Source organism: Ahaetulla prasina, chromosome 1, assembly GCF_028640845.1.
Source record: "Ahaetulla prasina isolate Xishuangbanna chromosome 1, ASM2864084v1, whole genome shotgun sequence".
Classification (NCBI taxonomy): domain Eukaryota; kingdom Metazoa; phylum Chordata; class Lepidosauria; order Squamata; family Colubridae; genus Ahaetulla; species Ahaetulla prasina.
In genome coordinates, this window is record NC_080539.1 from 4,439,801 (window position 1) to 4,463,590 (window position 23,790).

Consider the following 23,790-nt stretch of genomic DNA (forward strand, 5'->3'; position numbering starts at 1 on the left):
GAACCTGCAGTAATTGCAAGTAGCTGCTGTTAATAACAGACTGTCTTACCAGTCTGAGCCACCAGAGTCCCTGTTTAATTCAGGGGTCTCCAACCTTGGTCCCTTTAAGACTCTGGGAGTTGAAGTCCATAAGTCTTAAAGGGACCAAGGTTGGAGACCCCTGGTTTAATTGTCCTGGGAATTTCTCCTTAATTCCAGGTTGCTTCTCTTCTTGATGAGTTTCCACCCATTGCTTCTTGTTCTACCCTCAGGTGCTTTGGAGAATAGCTTGACTCCCTCTTCTTTGGGGCAGCCCCTCAAATATTGGAAAACTGCTATCATGTCTCCCCTAGTCCTTCTTTTCATTAAACCAGACATACCCAACTCCGGCAACCGTTCTTCGTATGTTTCAGCCTTCAGTCATCCCCTAATCATCCTGCTTGCTCTTCTCTGCACTCTTTCCGGATTTTCAACATCCTGAAATATGAAAATACGACAGAAGCTGTGGCTGTTCCATCCCTGGAGGTTTTAAAGAAGAGATTGGACGACGTTTCGTCTGAAAGGGTATACATAAGAGTTTCCTGCCTGAGCAGGGGGTCGGACTAGAAGACCTCCAGGGTCCCTTCCAAACACTGTTATTTCTGTTATTTTTGTTAAATGTGCTCTTCGTTGTTGTTGTTTTTTTTTTCCTCTTTGCAAAAAGCTTTATAGCCTCCTGGGAGCAGCCGTCATTTCTGCAATGCTTTCTCCATTATCGTATTAGTCAAATCCAGAGTTTTCTTCGGCATTACCGCTTGCCTATCAAATCTTCCTTTGACATGGGCTATTCCACCAATAAATGATTCCAGAAGAGGAAAAAAAGGCTGGTTTTTTTCGCCCCCTCCCAGCCAACGCCTAAGGCAGGACGTCCCTTGCAGAAAATTATTAAAGGCCGTCCGGAACAAGGGGCTGTCCGCAGGAGACAAACCTTTGGCTACGTCTGTAAGTCCTGGGGATTTTTTTTTTTACAAAAACAAACTTTGGCGTGAAAAGTTCAGTCTGGATTTAGCGACTGGGGGGAGGTGGAGGGGGGGCATAAAGCTAAAAGATTTTAAATAGTCAAAAATGGAAAGGGGAAATGTTTTAACAAGCAGCAGTAACAGAGTTGGGAGGGACCTTGGAGGACATCTAGTCCAACCCCCCCTGCTCACGCAGGAAGACCTTTGCTAGGGATTCGAACCGCCGAACTGCCGACCTTTCCGATCGACCAGCTCAGCGTCTCGTGGCAGAGAGCTGACGTTATCCTTAAAAGGTTAAATTAGAAGAGGTTGCCAACCGATCGCTGCTTGGTTGTAAGTTGGAGAGGAACGATGGAATTAAGACTAGCCAAAGTCATTCAGTTGAAACAAAAGCGAGGTTTTAGGGGTTTAGTCCAATTTTTTAAAGAAAAGACTGGGCAACTATTTTATTTCGGATGGAGTAAGGACTACTGCCTTGGGCAGGGGGTTGGACTAGAAGGCCTCCAAGGTCCCTAGGATTCTATGATTCTGTATGTTTGGAGATTGAGACAAAGATGAACCTATCTGGGACATGCCCCTATCTTCTGTACGTGTGTTTATTTAAGCTTTTTTTTGCAAGCAAATCTAAGAAAGAACAAAAAATGATGGCGTTATTTGTTTTTCTATTAAATGCAACTTATTTTCCCTCGTTTCGTGCATGAACACAAATTAAATCAGTATTCTGTTTCAGAAGTTCTGATATTCTGATACAGAGTTCTGCAGAAGGAAGAATTGTCACTGAGAAGAAACAGCCAAACAAAAACACGACCCGAAGCAGAAATGTTTCATTAATGGCCAAAGAACCATGAGTTTATTTTCTGGGATGAAAAAGGGGACCTCAAACCACCTGAATTTTGACTAGGTTAACCAAATGTGTACAGTTCCAGCCAAAAAAAGCCAATGCAATCCTAGGCTGCATCAACAGAGGGATAGAATCAAGATCACGTGAAGTGTTAGTGCCACTTTATAATGCCTTGATAAGGCCACACTTGGAATCCTGCATCCAGTTTTGGTCGCCACGATGTAAAAAAGATGTTGAGACTCTAGAAAGAGTGCAGAGAAGAGCAACAAAGATGATTAGGGGACTGGAGGCTAAAATATATGAAGAACAGTTGCAGGAACTTGGTATGTCTAGTTTAATAAAAAGGAGGACTAGGGGAGACTTGATAGCTGTGTTCCAATATCTCAGGGATTGCCACAAAGAAGAGGGAGTCGGGCTGTTCTCCAAAGCACCTGAGGGTAGAACAAGAAGCAATGGGTGGAAACTAAGCAAGGAGAGAAGCAACTTAGAACTAAGGAGAAATTTCCTGACAGTTAGAACAATCAGTAAGTGGAAGAACTTGCCTGCAGAAGTTGTGAATGCTCCAACACTGGAAATTTTAAAGAAAATGTTGGATAACCATTTGTCTGAAAGGGTGCAGGGTTTCCTGCCTGGGCAGGGGGTTGGACTAGAAGGCCTCCAAGGTCCCTTCCAACTCTGTTATTATTATTATTAAATTCGGACAAATATAAGACACAATTGAAAAAGCGCAGGATTTTTTTTTGAACAACACTTTGCACAGGAAGAACAGGAAAGTAAGGGGGAACTGGAGCGCAGAAGTCGAGACAGTGGAAATAGAACAAGAAAGAGAAACACAAAAGAGACAAGGAAAAGAAAGGAAGGGTTCTAATTGCTCTCAGAATATAAACCAGAATTATGATTGAGAGCAAAGCCCACTCCTTACTAGCACTGATGATGTAACCTTGTTTCTGCAAGAAAGCAACCAGTCAGAGAGCACTAAGGACCCCACTGTCTTCTTCTTCTTCTTTCTCCTCCTCCTCCTCCCTTTGCTCCTCCTCCACAATCCCCACTCCCTTTCAGCACTGATGATGTTGCCTAGCTGGGTCATGAAACGTCTGCAAGAAAACAACCAGTCAGAGAGCACTAATAATAATAATAACAACAATAACAATAATAATATTAATAATAATAATAATAATAATAATAATAATAATAATAATAATAATAATAATATTAATAATAATAATAATAATAATAATAATAATAATTATTATTATTATTTAATTTCTATACCGCCGTTCTCCCGAAGGACTCAGCCAGATAAAAATAACATTCATACAATACAATAAAATCAGAGTTAAAAAAAACCCACTAAGGACCCCACCGCCATTGTCTTCTTCTTCTTCTTCTTCTTCTTCTTCTTCTTCCTCCTCCTCCTCCTCCTCCTCCTCCCTTTGCTCCTCCTCCACAATCCCCACTCTTTTCTAGCATTGATGATGTTGCCTAGCTGGGTCATGAAATGTCTGCAAGAAAACAACCAGTCAGAGAGCACTAAGGACCCCACCGCCGTCTTCTTCTTCTTCTTCTTCTTCTTCTTCTTCTTCTTCTTCTTCTTCTTCTTCTTCTTCTTCTTCTTCTTCTTCTTCTTCTTCTTCTTCTTCTTCTTCTTCTTCTTCTTCTTCTTCTTCTTCTTCTTCTTCTTCTTCTTCTTCTTCTTCTTCTTCTTCTTCTTCTTCTTCCTCTTCCTCTTCCTCTTCCTCTTCCTCTTCCTCTTCCTCTTCCTCTTCCTCCTTCTCCTTCTCCTTCTCCTTCTCCTTCTCCTTCTCCTTCTCCTTCTCCTTCTCCTTCTCCTTCTCCTTCTCCTTCTTCTTCTTCTTCTTCTTCTTCTTCTTCTTCTTCCTCCTCCTCTTCCTCCTCCTCCTCCTCCTCCTCCTCCTCCTCCTCTTCCCCTTGCTCCTCCTCCACAATCCCCACTCTTTTCTAGCACCGATGATGTTGCCTAGCCGGGTCATGAAACGTCTGCAAGAAAGCCACCCTGAGAGCACCAAGGGCCCCTCTCGTTTGCTAACAAGCTTTCATTTGCAGCTTCCAGGTGGCATCGGTCCTTCCTCCGTAGGCCGCCATGACGGGCATTCTGGGCAAGATGAGAAAGCTGGGTAGCTCGGATCTGGAGGAATCCGAAACCGCGGACGATCCCACGGACGGCGAAGACTCTGCAGCGGGAACCCCCAAGGGCACCAAACACGGCATCTTTGCCAGACGGGCGCGGTTCGGGATTGGCGACGGGGACAAGGACATGGCTCCCATGGATTCCTTCTACCATATGGAGCAGCTGGACTCCAACCCCATCATCAAGTTCAGCTTTAGGCTGGAAAGAGGACGGTGTGGGAACCACTGTCCCAAGTAAGTAATAATAATAATAATAATAATATCAGAGTTGGAAGGGACCTTGGAGGTCTTCTAGTCCAACCCCCTGCCCAGACACCATTTCAGACAAATGATTATCCAACATTTTCTTAAAAATTTCCAGTGTTGGAGCTTTTACAACTTCTGCAGGCAAGTCGTTCCACTTATTAATTGTTCTAACTGTCAGGAAATTTCTCCTTAGTTCTAAGTTGCTTCTCTCCTTGATTAGTTTCCACCCACTGCTTCTTGTCCTGCCTTCAGATGCTTTGGAGAATAGTTTGACTCCCTCTTCTTTGTGGCAGCCCCTGAGATATTTGAATACTGCTATCATGTCTCCCCTAGTCCTTCTTTTCATTAAACTAGACATACCCAGTTCCTGCAATTGTTCTTCATATGTTTTAGCCTCCAGTCCCCTAATCATCTTTTGTTGCTCTTCTCTGCACTCTTTCTAGAGTCTCAACATCTTTTTTACATTGTGGCGACCAAAACTGAATGCAATATTCCAAGTGTGGCCTTACCAAGGCATTATAAAGGGGTATTAACACTTCACGTGATCTTGATTCTATCCCTCTGTTGATGCAGCCTAGGATTGCATTGGCTTTTTTGGCTGGAACTGCACACATTTGGTTAACCTAGTCAAAATTCTTTTGCAAGTTGTTCCACTTATTAATTGTTCTAACTGTCAGGAAATTTCTCCTTAGTTCTAAGTTGCTTCTCTCCTTGATAAGTTTCCACCCATTGCTTCTTGTTCTTCCCTCAGGTGCTTTGGAGAATATGTGGCCATTGCAAACTGTTGCTTAGGAGGGGTTGGCATATTTTAACACATTAACAGAGTTAGAAGGGACCTTGTAGGTCATCTAGTCCAACCCCATCACCGCCCAAGCAGGAGACCCTACATCGTTTCTGACCGATGGCAGTCCAGTCTGTTTTTGAAAGCTTCCAGGGATGAAGCTCCCACAACTTCTGAAGGCAACTTCTGTTCCATGGGTTGATTGTCCTCACTGTCAGGAAATTTCTCCTTATTTCCAGGTTGAATCTCTCTCCTTGGTCAGTTTCTATCCATTATTCCTTGTCTGGCCTTCAGGTGTCTTGGAAAATAGTTTGACCCCCTTCCTTCTCTCTGGAGCAGCCCCTCAAATATTGGAAGATGCTCTCCTGTCTCCCCTGGTCCATCTCTTCATTAAACTACAGACTAACAGAGTTGGAAGGGACCTTGTAGGTCATCTAGTCCAACCCCCTACCCACCCACCCACCCAAGCAGGAGACCCTACACCTACACCATTTCTGACAAATGCCAGTCCAATCTCTTCTTGAAAGCCTCCAGTGATGAAACTCACAGAACATCTTGGTCAGCTTCCATCCATTATTCCTTTGTCTGGCCTTCGGGTGCTTTGGAAAATAGCTTGACCCCCAACTCCTCTCTGTGGCAGCCCCTCAAATATTGGAAGATGCTCTCCTGTCTCCCCTGGTCCTTCTCTTCAATAGACTAGCCGTGATGCCAAGTTCCTGCAACCGTTCATCGTATCTTTTAGCCTCCAGTCCCCTCATCATCCTGGTTGCTCTTCTCTGCACTTTTTCCAGAATCTCCACATCTTTTTTATAGTGTGGAGACCAAAATATTTGGATTTTAGGGTGAAGAACATCTCAGGCAAAGATAGAATGAATATTGCCTGTTGTTTAGAGACAGTTTGGTTTAAGGCACCAGGCTAGAACCCAGGAGACAGGGAGTTCTAGGCATGAAAGGCAGCTGGGTGACTTTGGCCAATCACTAGGAGACGGTGAGTTCTAGTTCCACTTTGGGCATGAAAGCTGGCCGGGTGACTCTGGCCAATCACCAGGAGACAGTGTCCGTGCTAGCCAGCCAGTCATGCGGCCCAGTGGCCAATAGGCCACAGCCCAGTAGCGCGCCGTGGCCCATAGGTTGGAGACCCCTGCCCTAAGGAGATACTGTACATCTGGTGGGACTGTTGTGACCTAGGCCCAAGTAGTTATTACCAGACACAATCAGTCCTAAACAAGCATATTTTATTAGAACAGCTGAGAATTACTTCATTCTCAGCTTAGTCCAAATAAATTCCAAAACTAAGTCCTTCAGAAAAAGTCCTTCGGCCTTATCACAAACCTTTGTCTTCTTTGGTACCCTGCCAAAGGCTTTTCTTGGCAAAGCCCCACAAAGCTCAGAAACAAGAGGCGACGGCTAGAAACAAATAGCCACAGTTGCTCTTTTAAACCTTATGGGAGGAGCCAATCATCTCCTGGCCTTACTCCTGAGTCGTCCTTTTTGCTCCAGCTGCTGTTGCCTTCTGGCAGCTCTTTGTATGCGTGCATTAGGAAGGGGCTCCTCCTGTTCCTCTGCCTCTCTGCTGTCCGCTTCTGGAGGCTCCAAAGTCCGCGCATCGCTCCCAGATGGCGCTGGCCCCATCTCTGCCTCCGATGCAGAGCCCTCGTCCAGGCCTTCCCCTGACTCCAGGACTGGCCCATTGTCCCCCCCAGCCTCCTCACTGTCTGACTCTGCTGCCAGGTCCACAGGCTGCTGGTGGACCACAACAGGGACCTAGAAGAACGGCCTTCTCTGTGGTGGCTCCCTCTCTCTGGAACATCATCCCTCCAGAGATTAGACTGGCCCCCACCCTTAACGCTCTATCGGAAGGCCCTGAAAAATGTGGTTCTGCCAACGGGCCTGAGGAACCTAGAGTGGGACGGAGCTCACAAAATGGCTACTATGAATGTGTGTTGTCGCTGGGGTGGGGGTTATTATTTTATACTACTTCTTCTTCTTCTTCTTCTTCTTCTTCTTCTTCTTCTTCTTCTTCTTCTTCTTCTTCTTCTTCTTCTTCTTCTTCTTCTTCTTCTTCTTCTTCTTCTTTCAAGCAATAGTCTTTCATCCTTTGTATATTATATACAAAGACAGCTTTATTGTCCCCAACAATCTGGGTCCTCATTTTACCTATCTTATAAAGGATGGAAGGCTGAGTCAACCCTAGGCCTGGTGGGACTTGAACCTGCAGTAATTGCAAGCAGCTGTGTTAATAACAGACTGTCTTAGCAGTCTGAGCCACCAGAGGCCCTTCTTCTTCTTCTTCTCCTTCTCCTTCTCCTCCTCCTCCTCCTTCTCCTTCTCCTCCTCCTTCTTCTTCTTCATCATCACTTCAAGGTGTTGGTTACTACCTTTAAAGCGCTCCATTGCTTAGGGCCGGGTTATTTACGGGACCGCCTACTGCTACCGATTGCCTCCCACCGACCCGTGCGCTCTCACAGAGAGGGACTCCTCAGGGTGCCGTCCGCCAAACAATGTCGGCTGGCGGCCTCCAGGGGAAGGGCCTTCTCTGTGGGGGCTCCCACCCTCTGGAATGATCTTCCCCCAGGACTCCGCCAACTTCCTGACCTTCGAACCTTTCGCCGCGAGCTGAAGACCTATTTATTCATTCGCGCAGGACTGGCATAGAATTTTAGATATTTTATTCGGTTTCTAATTTTTTAGTGGGTTTTACTGTTTTAAATATATTTTAATCTGGGCCAAATTTAATAAGTTTCTTAAATATTATTTTATCTTGTATTTATTTACTGTTGTTCTGTTTTATCTGGCTGTAAACCGCCCTGAGTCCTTCGGGAGAAGGGCGGTATAAAAAATCTAAATAAATAAATAAATAAAATCATCATCATCATTATTATTATTATTATTTCTTTTATGTTGAAATGCTTGTGTCCTTGTACGCTGCCTTGAGTCGCCACGTGCGAGTAGACGGCAAAATAAAATTTTCTAAGTAAACAAATACATGAATAAATAGATCAGCAAAAGCGGAAGTCGTGTGCTCCATCCCATAATTGCGTAGACCAGGTTGCCCTGATAGACCGATCTCACCGGGAAAAAAAAACCCCACTTAATCTCTCCCCTGGTATAGCTGACAAAGTGAGGAGAGCCCGTGGCTTAGAGGTTTATACATCTACCCGGTAGTGTTGTGACCCAGACCTGAGCAGGTAGCAACAAACGCAGCTCCAATGTTGTTTTCCGGCAAACTGAGACATCGATGTCGGTCTCCTTTTAAACCTTATGGGAGGGGCCAATTATCTCTTGGTCCTTCCCCCCGGGGTGACCTCTCTGCTTGAGCTGCTCCTGCCTCTTGGCAGCTCTCCTCATTCGGGCATTAGGGACAGGCTCTCCCAGTTCCTCCTCCTCCTCCTCACTACTCTCGGCCTCTGGAGCCTCTGGAGTCCGCTTGTCACAGAAGCGGCTGCCTGCAAAGGCCCCTGGATTGGAGCTGAAAGCCGAAAACGGAAACAGTGTGCGCCGTCCCAATAATTGGGTCAAACAAGTTATCCTGATAGACCTGTTCCAGTGGTGGGTTGCCCCCGGTTCGGACCTGTCGTGTCCCACTCCTCCTCTGACGGCCGGGTCGGGGAAGTCTGTATCAAGCGTGGCTGCAAAGCCTCTGCAGCTTTGCCAAAGTTCTGTCAGAGTTCTCAGGGCAGGCAGGAGACCAGGATGTGACTTCAGCAATCCAAGTTAGACTTTGCCTGACTCAGAGAATGCCAGAAAGCAGATCCTTTATATAGGCCATGGGGTGTGGCTCCATGACTCAGCACTTATCCAGGCCTGCCCCTCCCTTCCTTTTGCTGACGTCGCCTCTCTATTCTCCGGAAGCGAGGATCTCTCCAGCCTCCAGCTGTTGGTAATCTTAGCTCATAACTGGCTTCACATTCTTCAGGGAGTGGGGGAGGGGTTTAGTTGCTCTGTGGGGGAGGGGTTTAGTTGCTCCGTTTGCCTGGGTATGGTGCCAGGACTGGGGGCTGGAGGCACGTCAGGCCATTCGTCTTGCTCGGCCTGTCCGGGCATGGTGCCAGGGCTGGGGGCTGGAGGCATGCCAGGACATTCTTCCAAACTATCAGCGTCCGGCAGGAGATAAGAGGGGCCTGGCTGCGGCGGGGGGAGCGAGTGAGGCACAACAGGACCGGTTATATAGAACCGGTAGTAAAACCGGCGGGAGGCTCCGCCCACTGACCAAATTGTCATCAAAACTCTTCTGCGCATGCCCAGAAGAGCCCGTGTGCGCGTGGGCACAATGCGAACCGGTTGTAAAGGTAAGTAAAAACACTTCAGCAAATCTCACACACACCCCTTTCGTCCCTTCGGCAGGCTACTCTCCACCGCATCCATCGGAGTCTGCGCCGGGAAGGCGTTCAAGATATACGATCGGAGGACTCTCTTCGATGCCGTCGCACAAGGAGATCCCAGCCAGCTGGATGATTTGCTGATCTACCTGCTGGAATCGCTAAAAAACCTGACCGATGCGGAGTTTAAAGGTGACTGAGAGAACCATGGGTGTGCGCATATCAGAATAAGAGTTGGAAGGGACCTTGTCGGTCATCTAGTCCAACCCCTCCCTAAAGCAAGAGACCTTACAACAGTGGTGAAATCCAAATTTTTTTTACTACTGGTTCTGTGGGCGTGGCAGGGAAAGGATACTGCAAAATCTCCATTCCCTCCCCACTCCTGGGGGAAGAACATTGCAAAATCTCCATTCCCACCCCACTTTGGGGCCAGCCAGAGGCGGTATTTGCCGGTTCTCCAAATTACTCAACATTTCCGCTGCCGGTTCTCCAAATTACTCAACATTTCCGTTGCCGGTTGTCCAAACTGCTCAAAATTTCCGCTGCCGGTTCTCCAGAACCTGTCAGAACCTGCTGGATTTTATCCCTGCCTTACACCATTTCTGACCGATGGCAGTCCAGTTTCTTCTTGAAAGCCTCCAGTGATGAAGCTCCCACAACTTCCGAAGGCAACTTCTGTTCCATGGGTTGATGGTTCTCAGTGCCAGAAAGTTCCTCCTTATTTCTAAATTGAATCTCTCTTTGATCAGTTTCCATCCATTATTCCTTGTCTGGCCTTCAGGTGCTTTAGAAAATAGCTTGATCCGCAACTCTTCTCTGTGGAAGCCCCTCAAATATTAGAAGACTGCTAACCCTGGTCCTTCTTTTCATTAAACTAGACATACCCAATTCTTGCAACCGTTCTTCATCTATTTTCGCCTCCAGTCCCCTAAAACTCTTGGTTGCTCTTCTCTGCAATGAACAAACTGATATCTTGCGGAGACAACATTCTCCAGAAAGACCCAGGTTGGATTTAGCAACCGCAGGTAGTCTTCGACTTACATCCGCAAGTGAGCCCCAACATTTCTGTTGCTAAGTAAGACCATTGTTAAGTGAGTTTGCCCAAATTTTAGAACCTTTCTTCCCGCAAGTTGTTAAGGGAATCGCTGCGGTTGTTAAGTGAGCCATACGGTCATTAAGTGAATCTGGCTTCCCCGTGGACTTGGTTTGTCGGAAGGTCGTAAAAGGGGATCCGTTCCTGCTCCCACACCATTCAAAAGAGGTTCATCCCGTGGGTGAAATCCAGTAGGTTTTGACAGGTTCTGGAGAAGCGGTAGCAGAAATTTTGAGTAGTTTGGAGAACCGGCAAATGCCGCCTCTGGCTGGCCCCAGAGTGGGGTGGGAATGAGGATTCTGCAGTATCCTTCCCCCTGGAGTGGGGAGGGAATGGAGATTTTGCAGTATCCTTCCCCAGGAGTGGGGTGGGAATGGGGATTTTGCAGTATTCTTCCCCTGCAGTGGGGAGGAATGGGATTTTGCAGTATCCTTCCCCCCAGGAGTGGGAGGGAATGGAGATTTTGCAGTATCCTTCCCCTGGAGTGGGGAGGGAATGGAGATTTTGCAGTATCCTTCCCCTGGAGTGGGGAGGGAATGGGGATTTTGCAGTATCCTTCCCCTGGAGTGGGGAGGGAATGGAGATTTTGCAGTATCCTTCCCCTGGAGTGGGGAGGGAATGGGGATTTTGCAGTATCCTTCCCCTGGAGTGGGGAGGGAATGGGGATTTTGCAGTATCCTTCCCCTGGAGTGGGGAGGGAATGGAGATTTTGCAGTATCCTTCCCCTGGAGTGGGGAGGGAATGGGGATTTTGCAGTATCCTTCCCCAGAGTGGGGTGGGAATAGAGATTTTGCAGTATTCTTCCTGGAGTGGGGAGGAATGGGGATTCTGCAGTATACAGGTCCTCAATGGAAGGCAGATTGGTAGCAATTATTTTTTCTGCAGTTCTAATGATCCTCTGAAGTCTGTGTTTTTCTTGTTGGGTTGCAGAACCGAACCAGACAGTTATAGAGGTGCAAATGACAGACTCAATAATTCCTCTGTAGAATTGGATCAGCAGCTCCTTGGGCAGTTTGAGCTTACTGAGTTGGCGCAGAAAGAACATTCTTTGTTGTCCTTTTTTAATGTTGTTTTTGATGTTAGCTGTCCATTTTAGATCTTGCGATATGATAGAACCCAGAAATTTGCCGGTTCTCCAAATTACTCAACATTTCCGCTGCCGGTTCTCCAAACTGCTCAAAATTTCCGCTGCCGGTTCTCCAGAACCTGTCAGAACCTGCTGGATTTTATCCCTGCCTTACACCATTTCTGACAGGTGGCAGTCCAGTCTCTTTTTGAAAGCCTCCAGTGATGAAGCTCCCACAACTTCCGAAGGCAACTTCTGTTCCATGGGTTGATGGTTCTCAGTGCCAGAAAGTTCCTCCTTATTTCTAAATTGAATCTCTCTTTGATCAGTTTCCATCCATTATTCCTTGTCTGGCCTTCAGGTGCTTTAGAAAATAGCTTGATCCGCAACTCTTCTCTGTGGCAGCCCCTCAAATATTAGAAGACTGCTAATCCTAGTCCTTCTTTTCATTAAACTAGACATACCCAATTCCTGCAACCGTTCTTCATCTATTTTCGCCTCCAGTCCCCTAAAACTCTTGGTTGCTCTTCTCTGCAATGAACAAACTGATATCTTGCGGAGACAACATTCTCCAGAAAGACCCAGGTTGGATTTAGCAACCGCAGGTAGTCTTCGACTTACATCCGCAAGTGAGCCCCAACATTTCTGTTGCTAAGTAAGACCATTGTTAAGTGAGTTTGCCCAAATTTTCTTTTCAAATTTCTTCCCGCAAGTTGTTAAGGGAATCGCTGCGGTTGTTAAGTGAGCCATACGGTCGTTAAGTGAATCTGGCTTTCCCGTGGACTTGGTTTGTCGGAAGGTCGCAAAAGGGGATCGGTTCCTGCTCCCACACCATTCAAAAGAGGTTCATCCCGTGGGTGAAATCCAGTAGGTTCTGACAGGTTCTGGAGAAGCGGTAGCGGAAATTTTGAGTAGTTTGGAGAACCGGCAAATACCGCCTCTGGCTGGGCCCAGAGTGGGGAGGGAATGGGGATTTTGCAGTATCCTTCCCCCTGGAGTGGGGTGGGAATGGAGATTTTGCAGTATCCTTCCCCCTGAAGTGGGGAGGGAATGGAGATTTTGCAGTATCCTTCCCCCTAGAGTGGGGTTAGAATGGGGATTTTGCAGTATCCTTCCCCCTGAAGTGGGGAGGGAATGGAGATTTTGCAGTATCCTTCCCCCAGGAGTGGGGTGGGAATGGGGATTCTGCGGTATCCTTCCCCCAGGAGTGGGGAGGGAATGGGGATTTTGCAGTATCCTTCCCCCTGGAGTGAGGAGGGAATGGGGATTTTGCAGTATTCTTCCCCTGGAGTGGGGAGGGAATGGGGATTTTGCAGTATCCTTCCCCCAGGAGTGGGAGGAATGATTTTGCAGTATCCTTCCCTGGAGTGGGAGGAATGGGATTTTGCAGTATTCTTCCCTGGAGTGGGAGGAATGGAGATTTTGCAGTATCCTTCCCCAGGAGTGGGAGGAATGGGATTTTGCAGTATCCTTCTCCCAGGAGTGGGAGGGAATGGGGATTTTGCAGTATCCTTCCCCCTGGAGTGGGGAGGGAATGGAGATTTTGCAGTATCCTTCCCCCTGGAGTGGGGAGGGAATGGGGATTTTGCAGTATCCTTCCCCCTGGAGTGAGGAGGGAATGGGGATTTTGCAGTATTCTTCCCCTGGAGTGGGGAGGGAATGGGGATTTTGCAGTATCCTTCCCCTGGAGTGGGGAGGGAATGAGGATTTTGCAGTATTCTTCCCCCAGGAGTGGGGAGGGAATGGAGATTTTGCAGTATCCTTCCCCTGGAGTGGGGAGGGAATGGAGATTTTGCAGTATCCTTCTCCTGCCACGCCCACCAAGCCCCGCCCACGGAAACCAGTAGTAAAAAAAAATTGAATTTCACCACTATTTCATCCCAAATTGCATAGCTAAAAATCTGTAGAGATTCTCCGTCATCCAAGTCATGGTTGTTCCAAAGGTGCTTTTTTCAGGAGGCAACTGGAGTTTCTGGGGTTTTTTTTCTTTTGAAGACGTTTCGCTTCTCATCCAAGAAGCTTCTTCCACTCTTACAGGATGGCAGGGAAGGGAAGGATTTATCTTCCTTGCAGACCGCTGGTCATTTGCATCCTTTTAGAGGGTCGTTGAGGCCACTTGGAGGTTCATCTGTGTCCTCAGGGTCACCCGAGTGGTGCAAATGGTTCCTGTACTCTGCATTTTTTCCTCTGGGAATCTGCTCCTATTCCCACACCATTCTACAGACTTTTAGCTACACAATTAGGGCTGGACACCCTTTGAATGGTGTGGGAGTAGGAATAGATTTCCAGAGGAAAAAATGCAAACTATAGGAACCATTTGCATCACTCAGGTGACCCTGAGGACACAAGCAAACCTCCAAGTGGCCTCAACTGCTCTCTAAAAGGATGCAAATGACCGGCTGTCTGCAAGGAGTATCAATCCTTCCCTTCCCCACCATCCGGTCAGAGCTGAAGAAGCTTCTCGGATGAGAAGCAAAACGTCTTCAAAAGAAACAAACCAGAAAGTCCAGTTGCCTCCTGAAAAAAAGGCACTTTTGGGCCCGGCGGAGCTTGCGTTGTCTCGTCGGGTGCCGCCATCTTGACTCATCCCTCCGTCGCTCCGATTCCGTCTCTCGATGTGCAGAGCCCGACACTGGCAAGACCTGCCTCCTGAAGGCCATGCTCAACCTTCACAACGGCCGCAACGACACCATCCCTCTCCTGCTGGAGATCGCGGAGAAGACGGACAACCTGGAGGAGTTTGTCAACGCCGGATACACGGATGGCTATTACAAGGGTAAAGACGGAACCGAGGAGAGCCGTTCCTCCTCCGGGTTTTTTGGGGGGAGGTAGCCTGGAAGTGTAGACAGTGTTGTGGTCCGCCAGCAGCCTGCGGAGCTGGCAACGGAGTCGGACAGCGATGAGGCAGAGGTGGGGCCAGGGCGATCGGGGAGTGAGGTGCGGACTCCAGAGTCTCCAGAGACTGATAGTAGTGAGGCAGAGGAACAGGAGGAGCCTGTTCCTAATGCACACATGAGAAGAGCTGCCAGAAGGCAAGAGCAGCTCAAGCAAAGAGGACGACTCAGGAGTAAGGCCAGGAGATGATTGGCCCCCTCCCACAAGGTTTAAAGGACCAGCAACGGCATTTGGGCTTTGCCGGAAAACAACGTTGATAGCTTCATCTTCTTGCATTGGTTTCATATCGGTGTCTTCTGAACTTTTGCCAAGAAAGGCCTTTGGCAGTTTGCCTAATTGGACCAAGGTTGGTGATAGGACTGAGGAATTTGTGTTGGGAGGCATTTGTTTTAATTTGAGTTGAACGACGCTGGGAATGAAGTAATTCTCAGCTGTTCGAATAAAGTTTGTTTGCTTTTTTACGGATTGAGTTTCCTACTACCTACTTCGGCCTGGGTCAAACAGACAGGGACCTCAGAGTCCAGCCCCTAGATCAGTGCAGCAGAGATAACCTTCAAATCATCTTATTTTAACGACCCCATAATCCCTTGCGGGGCAACAGAATGGAGCTAGCAGAGTGTTTTAATGGCCGGATGCCCTTCGTGTCGCCAATGCGGAGTTTTGTATATAAATATGAGATATATTCTCAGTGTGCTCAGAGAGAGAAATATCTGCCTCTACTTAGGATCGAACTCACAGCCTCCTGATTGTAAGGCGAGAGCGCCATCACTAGACCACTGGACCACTCAGAAATAGCCTTCAAATGATACCCGTAATTATGGTCATAACTCATAATGGTCGTAACTCAGGTTGCCACCTGGCCGTTTGTTTGTGGCAGTCATTAAGCAAAAGCCAACCGCTGGTTTGGGTCCGATTTAAACCAGAGGTAGGTGCTCATTTTGGACAAAACTAATTAATTGTAGTCACATGACCAAGGACTGCTGTAAACCAGGGGCCGACCCTTGAAACTTAGAATCTGGGTTGTAAGTACCCCCAGGTAGACTTGTCACAAACTCCGTTAACTGATTGGTCGTAATTTGAGGATTATCTGAAATCTACTCCTGCAGTAGCCCTGACTAATTGACGGTCACCCAGCCTCTCTATCTGACGCATTTCGGCCACGTTTTAAAATCAGTAAGCAAGTTTTCCGAGGCCACAGATAAAACGTGAATCCCCTTGTGGTCTCTTTTCCGTGACGTTCCTTCATGTTGAAGCCATATTTCCTTTTGGGGCTCCAAAAGGTGCTTTTTAACAATGTGCTTTTCTGGATACCTGTCGTGTCCCACCCCCACTCCGACGAACGAGTCAAGGAAGTCCGTAACAAACTTGGCAACGAAGCCTCTGCAGCTTGCCAAGTTCCTTCGAGGTTTATCAGGGCAGGCAGGAGTCCAAGTTGTGACTTCAGCGATAGGGTCCGGTATCAGCAAACTCGAGAAGACTTTGCTTGACTCAAGTTTGGAATGCCAAAAGCAGGTCCTTTATATAGGCTGTGGGGTGTGGCTCCATGACTCAGGCCTGCCCCACCCTTCCTTCTGCTGGCGTCGCCTCTCAGATCTTCGGAAGCGAGGGTCCTCCCACCCTAAATTGTTTTCAGCTGGATCTGCTGTCAGCGTCTGGGAAAGGGAGGGGTCAGAGGGAGTAGGCCCGGGTAATTCTAGCACCTGCCTGGCTTCCTGCTCTGAAGGCTGAGCCAAAGGAACACACACTGTATGAGTGAGGTTTCTTGGGCTTCTCCTTTCACTCCTGGACTCCTCTCCGGGCATGGGGCCAGGGCCGGGGGCTGGACAGGCAGTTCATCTTCATTATCAGACTCGGAGTCTGATAAAAGGCCCGGTTGGAGACGGGAGAGGCCCGGCTGAGGAGAGCAGGGAGGATGAGTCACAACAATACCCTTCCCTTCAAACCTCAGGTGGGACGGAAACTTTAGTTTGGCCCTCTCTGCCAAAGAGGGACAGAGTTGTATGAGTTAATATGGACCTCAGAGGCCATCTAGACCAATTTTTTTCAATCTTGGCACGTTTAAGATGTATGGACTTCAATTCCCAGAATTCCCCAGCTAGCATTCTGGGAGTTGAAGTCTACACATCTTAAAGCCGCTAAGATTAAATGTTGAGAAAGGAGAGCCCCAGCCAGCAGAATTCTGGGACTTGAAATCCACCCATGCTGGCTGAGGAATTCTGGGACTTGAAATCCAGTCATGCTGGCTGAGGAATTCTGGGACATGAAGTTCACACATGCTGGCTAAGGAATTCTGGGACTTGAAGTCCAGTCATGCTGGCTGAGGAATTTTGGGACTCGAAGTCCAGTCATGTTGGCTGAGGAATTCTGGGACATGAAGTCCACCCATGCTGGCTGAGGAATTCTGGGACTCGAGGTCCATCCATACTGGCTGAGGAATTCTGGGACTTGAAGTCCACCCATGCTGGCTGAGGAATTCTGGGACTCAAAGTCCATCCATTTTCAAGCTAGCACTGTTGAGAAATCCTGATCTAATGGGATTTGTCTTCTGCAGGTCAGACGGCCCTCCACATCGCCATCGAGAGGCGCAACATGTACCTGGTCAACCTCTTGGTGAAGAACGGGGCGGACATCCACGCGAGAGCCCACGGCGAATTTTTCCAGAAGATCAAGGGGAAGCCGGGATTTTATTTCGGTAAAATCAGAAGCCAAGTTTCGAATGGGCTTGTCCCAAAAAATCTTAATTTGCCTTTTAAGATGTGGTTGACGCCTCTAGTCTCAATCAGCCTGAACTGATGCAGTTGGAAGAGGTTGGGTTGGACTAGAAAACCTCTGAGGTCCCTTCCAGCCCTCTGATCATATGTTCTATGGAGACACCTCCACATACTGGACAGGCACCCCTCAAACTTCCACAAAGTTACCCTTCCCAATTATCATTTTAACCCATCAAAATGGTTATAACTACCCGCTGTCACCTGTTTAACCCCCTCGTACAGGTAGTCCTCAACTTACAACCACAACTGAGCCAAAGAATTTCCGTTGTTGAGCGAGAAACATTTGTTAAGTTAATTTTGCCCCGTTTTACGACCTTTCTTTCCACTGTCATTAAGTGAACCACCGTCATCGTTAAGTTAGTCACACGGTTGTTATGTGAATCCGGCTTCCCCATGGACTTTGCTTGTCAGAAGGTCGCAAAAGGGGATCACGTGACCCCGGAACATTGCAACCGTCCTAAGTACACGCCAGTTGCCAAGCCTCTGAATTTTGATCATGTGATCATGGGGATGTTACAATGGTCTTAAATGTGAAAAACAGTCATAAGTCACTTTTTTCAGTACCTTTTTAACTATGAATGAATGAATGAATGAATGAATGAATGAATGAATGCCAAGCTCCAGTATGGATTTCAAGCTTTGAACTTTGAACCTGTAATTTTTTGCCCTGTTCTAACTCTGAACTCTGGCTTAGAGGGACGCGGTGGCTTAGTGGCAAAGACGCTGAGTTCAGCGGTTCGAATCCCTAGTGCTGCCGCGTAACGGGGTGAGCTCCTGTTACTTTTCCCAGCTTCTGCCAACCTAGCTGTTCGAAAGCAGGTAAAAAATGCAAGTAGAAAAATAGGGACCACCTTTGGTGGGAAGGGAACAGCGTTCCGTGTGCCTTTGGCTTTGAGTCATGCTGGCCACATGACCACGGAGACATCTTCGGACAGCACTGGCTCTTCGGTTTTGAAACAGAGATGAGCACCGCCCTCTAGAGTCGGGAACAACTAGCACATATGTGCGAGGGGAACCTTTACCTTTACTTTAACTCTGAATGAATGAATGAATGAATGGAATGGAATGAATGAAAGGAATGAATGAATGAATGAATGAAATCCAGGCTCCAGCATGGATTTCAAACTATGAACTTTGAACCTGTAATTTTTTGCACTGTTCTAACTTTGAATGAATGAATGAATGGAATGAATGAAAGGAATGAATGAATGAATGAATGAATGAATGAATGAAATCCAGGCTCCAGCATGGATTTCAGACTATGAACTTTGAACCTGTAAATTTTTGCACTGTTCTAACTTTGAATGGATTAAATAAATAAATAAATAAATAAATCCAGGCTCCAGCATGGATTTCAAACTTCGAACTTTGAACCTGTAGATTTTTTCAACCCTGTTGTAACTTTGAATGAATGAATGAATATGCACCAAGACAAATTCCTTGCGTGTCCAATCACATTTGGCCAGTTAAAAATTCTATTCTATTCTATTCTATTCTATTCTATTCTATTCTATTCTATTCTATTCTATTCTATTCTATTCTATTATTTCTAATTTTCTATTGTATTCTAATATTCTATTCTATTTTATTTTTTATTATCGAATTTATTATTATCGAATTTATATCCTGCCCTTCTCCGAAGACTCAGGATGGCTTACATTGTGTAAGGCAAATTTTTATTCTATTCTAATTCTATTCTAATTCTAATTCTATTCTAATTTTCTATTGTATTCTAATATTCTTTTCTATTTTATTCTATTCTGTTCTAATTCTAATTCTATTCTATTCTATTCTATTCTATTCTATTCTATTCTATTCTATTCTATTCTATTCTATTCTATGAATGAATGCCAAGCTCCAGCATGGATTTCAAACTTTGAATTTTGAACCTGAAGGGTTCTTCACTGCTGTTGTAACTTCAAACGGTCACTAACTGCACTGAAAAAAGTGACTTCTGATCGTTTTTCACACGTACGACCTTTGTAGCATCCCTATGGATCATATGATCAAAATGAGACTGTTGGCAACTGACTCGCGTTTATGACGGTGGCCATGTCCTGAGGTCACGCGATCCCGTTTTGCGAACGTTCCGACAAGCAAAGTCAACGGGGAAGCCAGATCCTCCTAACAACTGGGTTACAACTGCAGTGATTCACTTAACAACCGAGGCGAGAAAGGTCGTAAAATAGGGCAAGCCCCGCTTAACTGATGTCTGACTCAACAATGTAAAATGTGGGGGGCTACATCGCGGTCGTACGTCGAAGAACTACCTGGGGGTGCTGGATTTTTTCGAACCGAGCCCGAGCGCCTCTGTTCTGTTCTCCCTCGCCTCCATCCGAGCGATGGCTTAATTAGCCGGCACTATCAGCCCTGGCAGCAAAATAGCAAGCGTCTGCCAAGTGGCTCCGTTATCTCCCTCGACGCCGATAAGTCAAACAGTACTTCAGCTCTTAGTTCAGCAGTTAATTTGCCTGCTACGAAGAGGCACAGCAGCTCTGGCTGCCTTTATATCCTGTGGGGTGTGGCTCCATGACTCAGCACTTCCTAGGCCTGCCCCACCCCTGCTTCTGTTGTTCCCTCCTCTCCTGCCTACGAAACCTAGGGTCCAACCAAGCCTGATTGCCATCAGCTGGGTCTGAAGGTGTGGCCTGGGGGGGGGGAAGAGTCAGGGGATGGAGGCCTCGTTATCTCTTCCACCTGACCTGCCACTGGCTCCTGGAGCTGAGCCAGGGAAGCCGGTGTTCCCGAGGTAAGTCCTGACGGCCCTTCCCCCTCACTATCCAAGTCACTTTCTGGCAGAAGACCCAGCTCCAAGTCACTTTCTGGCAGGAGGCCCAGCTCGGGGTGGGGGCAGACACAACAGGCTTCGTCATTTCACGCGCCTCTCTCCCTGTTGGATTTCAACCCGCAGGAGAGCTGCCCCTCTCTCTCGCCGCCTGCACCAACCAGCTGAACATTGTCAAGTTCCTGCTGGAGAATCCTTACCAGCCGGCCAACATCGCCGAGCAGGATTCAATGGGCAACACCGTCCTCCACGCCCTGGTGGAGATCGCCGACAACACCGACGACAACACCAAATTTGTCACCAAGATGTACAACGATGTGCTCATCCTCGGGGCGAGTATCAACCCCACCCTCCGGCTGGAGGAACTGGCCAACCGCAGAGGGCTGACCCCGCTCACCCTGGCTGCAAAGACGGGGAAAATACAGGTAGCCCTCGACTTATGACCTATTCGCTTAGCGACCGTTTTGAAGTTGCCACGGCACTGGAAAACGTGAATTACAGTTGGTTTTTTCACACTTACGACCCCCTGCAGCGTTCCCCGTGGTCCCGTGATCGAAATTAAGCCGCTTCAGGCTCATGTTTACGACGGTCGCATCGTCTCCGGGGTTGCGCGATCCCCTTTTTGCGACCAAAGTCAACAGGGAAGCGTGATTCGCTTAACAGCGGTGTCACTAACTGAACAACTGCAGTGATTCACTTAACAACAGCGCCGAGAAAGGTCACAAAGCTCTCTTAGCAACAGAAATTTGGGGGCCAACCCTGGTCGTAAGTCAAGGACTTACCTGTATGGTATAGAAGGTTAGACAGAGATGGAAGGGGTTGGGGAGATCATTTAGTCCAAGCCGCTACAATAGGTTCAAATCCGAATGAAAGTATAAAATCCTAGAAAGGCAGGAAGGGGTTTGGGAGAACATCTAGTCCACCCCAGGGCAGCGATCCAAACGAAAGCATAAAACCCTAGAAGTGTAGTAATCCTCTTTTCTGAAATTGTCCTTAATTTACAACTGTAATGAGAATTATTTGTAAGTTTGTGGTGGTCATTCAGTAGGTCATGACGTGACCATGCTTGATTTTACGAGTTTTTTGCAGCTGTCATTAAGCAAGTGCCGCAGACGTTAAACGAACACCAGGGTTGTTGATTAAAAAAAATGTGACGGTTGTTAAATGGATCCTTTTTTTTTTTTTTTGCCAAGTAGCACTATCGATACAGGTAGCCTTGACTTATGACCACAATGGAGCCCAAACTTTTGGTTGCTAAGTGAGACAGTTGTTAAGTGAGCTTTGCCTCCATTATACGACAGTCGTTAAGTAAATCACTGCACTTGTTCAGTTATTAACACGGTTGTTAAGTGAATCTGGCTTCCCCATGGATAGCGAGAAGGTCACAAAAGGGGATCCTGTGACCCTGGGACACTGCAACCGTCATAAGTACAAGTCAGTTGCCAAGCCTCTGAACTCTGATCACTTGACCACGGGGATGCTGTAACAGTCGTAAGTGTGAAAAACGGTCGTAAGTCCCTTTTTTTGAGTGCCGTTTGAACTTTGAAACCGTAGACTGATTGAATAAATAAATAAAATCAAGGATTCAGCATCCGGGCTCTCTTCTTCTCGGCACCAGGTCTTCGCCTACATCCTTCGGCGGGAAATGAAGGAGCCGGAATGCCGTCACCTCTCTCGCAAATTCACCGAGTGGGCCTACGGACCCGTCCACTCCTCGCTTTATGACCTCTCCAGCATCGACACCTGTGAGAAGAACTCCGTCTTGGAGATCATCGCTTACAGTAGTGAGACTCCGGTGGGTTGGAGCGGACGGAGGCGGCTTTCTCCACTGGGCATGCTCCCGAGGCGTTAGGACTGCGACTCCCAGAATTCTCCACCCGTGGAATTCTGGGAATTTGGAGGTCCAACATCTGGGGAAATGACCAGTTGGAAAGCTTGGTTGAGGGGTTTCGTGGTTAGGGGCTGATTCGGGATGTGCAGCTTCTTTCCTTTTCCTTTTATACTGTCATAATTTGATGGATTGAAATTGAGATTGAGATTTATAGATTTAGATTTAGATTTAGATTTAGATTTACATAGATTGATAGATTTAGATTTAGATAGCCTGATTGAGATTTAGATTTAGATTTAGATTGATTTAGATTTAGATTTAGATTTAGATTTATTTAGAATTATTTAGATTTAGATTTAGATTTAGATTTAGATTTACATAGATTGATAGATTTAGATTTAGATAGCTTGACTGAGATTTAGATTTAGATTTAGATTGATTGAGATTTAGATTTACATAGATCGATAGATTTAGATTTAGATAGCTTGATTGAGATTTAGATTTAGATTTAGATTTATTTAGATTTATTTAGATTTAGATTTAGATTTAGATTTACATAGATTGATAGATTTAGATTTAGATAGCTTGATTGAGATTTAGATTTAGATTTAGATTTATTTAGATTTATTTAGATTTAGATTTACGTAGATTGATAGATTTAGATTTGGATTGATAGATTTAGATTTAGATTTAGATTGATAGATTTAGATTTAGATTTAGATTTAGATTTAGGTTGATTTAGATTTGGATTTGGATTTGGATTTGGTTTAGGTTTAGATTGCCAGGAGACTGGGAGTCCTAGTCCCACTTTAGCCATGACAGCCACTGGGTGACTTTGGTCGGGAGACTGGGAGTTCTAGTCCTGTCTTAGGCAAGAAAGCTGGTTAGGTAATTTTGGGCCAATCAGTATGAGATGGGGAGTTCTAGTCCCACCTTAGACATGAAAACCAATTGGATGACTTTGGGCCAATCACTGGGAATTCTAGTCCTGCCTTAGGCATGAATGCTGCTGGGTGATTTTGGGCCAATCACCAGGAGACGGAGAGTTCTAGTCCCACCTTAGATACGAAAGCATATTGGATGATTTTGGGCCAATCACTAGGAGCCTGGGAGTTCTAGTCCATGGAAGCGGGTAGGGTGACTTTGGGCCAGTCCCTCAGCCTAACCTACCTCCTAGGGTTGGTTGTTATGGGGTAACAAGGGAGAGAAAAGTGTGTTGGATATGTTCATCGCCTTGAATTAGGACGTTGAGCTTGTCGATCGAAAGGTCGGCAGCTCAGCGGTTCGAATCCCTGGTGCTGCCGTGTAACGGGGTGAGCTCCCGTGACTTGTCCCAGCTTCTGCCAACCTAGCAGTTTCGAAAGCACGTAAAAAATGCAAGTAGAAAAAAATAGGGACCACCTTTGGCGGGAAGGGAACAGCGTTCTGCGCGCCTTTGGCGTTGAGTCATGCCGGCCACATGACCACGGAGACGTCTTCGGACAGCGCTGGCTCTTCGGCTTTGAAAGGGAGATGAGCACCGCCCCCCTAGAGTCGGCAACGACTAGCACATATATGCGAGGGGAACCTTTACCTTTTACCTTTACAGATAAACAGGTAAATAAATATAATTTGGTGGGGATGTCTCTTCTTCCTAGAATCGCCACGAAATGCTCCTGGTGGAACCCCTCAACCAACTCCTGCAGGACAAGTGGGATCGGTTTGTGAAGCACCTCTTCTACTTCAACTTCTTCATCTACACCGTGCATATCCTTATCCTCACCGTCGCGGCCTACTACCGACCCACCAAGAAAGAAGGGACGGTGAGGCCACGCCCACCTAAGCCTCCGGGTTGTTGTTTTTTTCCCCCTTTAAAGGGAGTCCTCGACTTATGACCACAATGGATCCCAACCTTTCCGTTGCTAAGCGAGATAGTCACTAAGGGAGTTTTGTCCTGCTTTTTACGACCTTCCTTGCCGCGGTTGCTCCCTCATTCCTGATCGCCCTTTGCGACCTTCCCAGCCGGATTCAAAGGGAGGAAGCCGGATTCATTTAAGG

The 23,790-nt window shown here is 46.9% G+C and overlaps 1 protein-coding gene across 1 annotated transcript in view; it reads left to right on the plus strand.

Moving 5' to 3' along the window:
* Window positions 1-831: 831 nt before the first annotated feature.
* Window positions 832-23,790, plus strand: part of LOC131188628 (transient receptor potential cation channel subfamily V member 1-like) — a 45,929-nt gene continuing 22,970 nt past the window's right edge. The window contains exons 1-8 of the mRNA XM_058164007.1: window positions 832-960; window positions 3,883-4,200; window positions 9,338-9,504; window positions 14,095-14,247; window positions 16,918-17,058; window positions 20,049-20,347; window positions 21,541-21,717; window positions 23,391-23,555. Coding sequence (XP_058019990.1) covers window positions 3,920-4,200; window positions 9,338-9,504; window positions 14,095-14,247; window positions 16,918-17,058; window positions 20,049-20,347; window positions 21,541-21,717; window positions 23,391-23,555 — 1,383 coding nt within the window. The 5' untranslated portion in view covers window positions 832-960; window positions 3,883-3,919. The remainder of the gene's footprint in view (window positions 961-3,882; window positions 4,201-9,337; window positions 9,505-14,094; window positions 14,248-16,917; window positions 17,059-20,048; window positions 20,348-21,540; window positions 21,718-23,390; window positions 23,556-23,790) is intronic.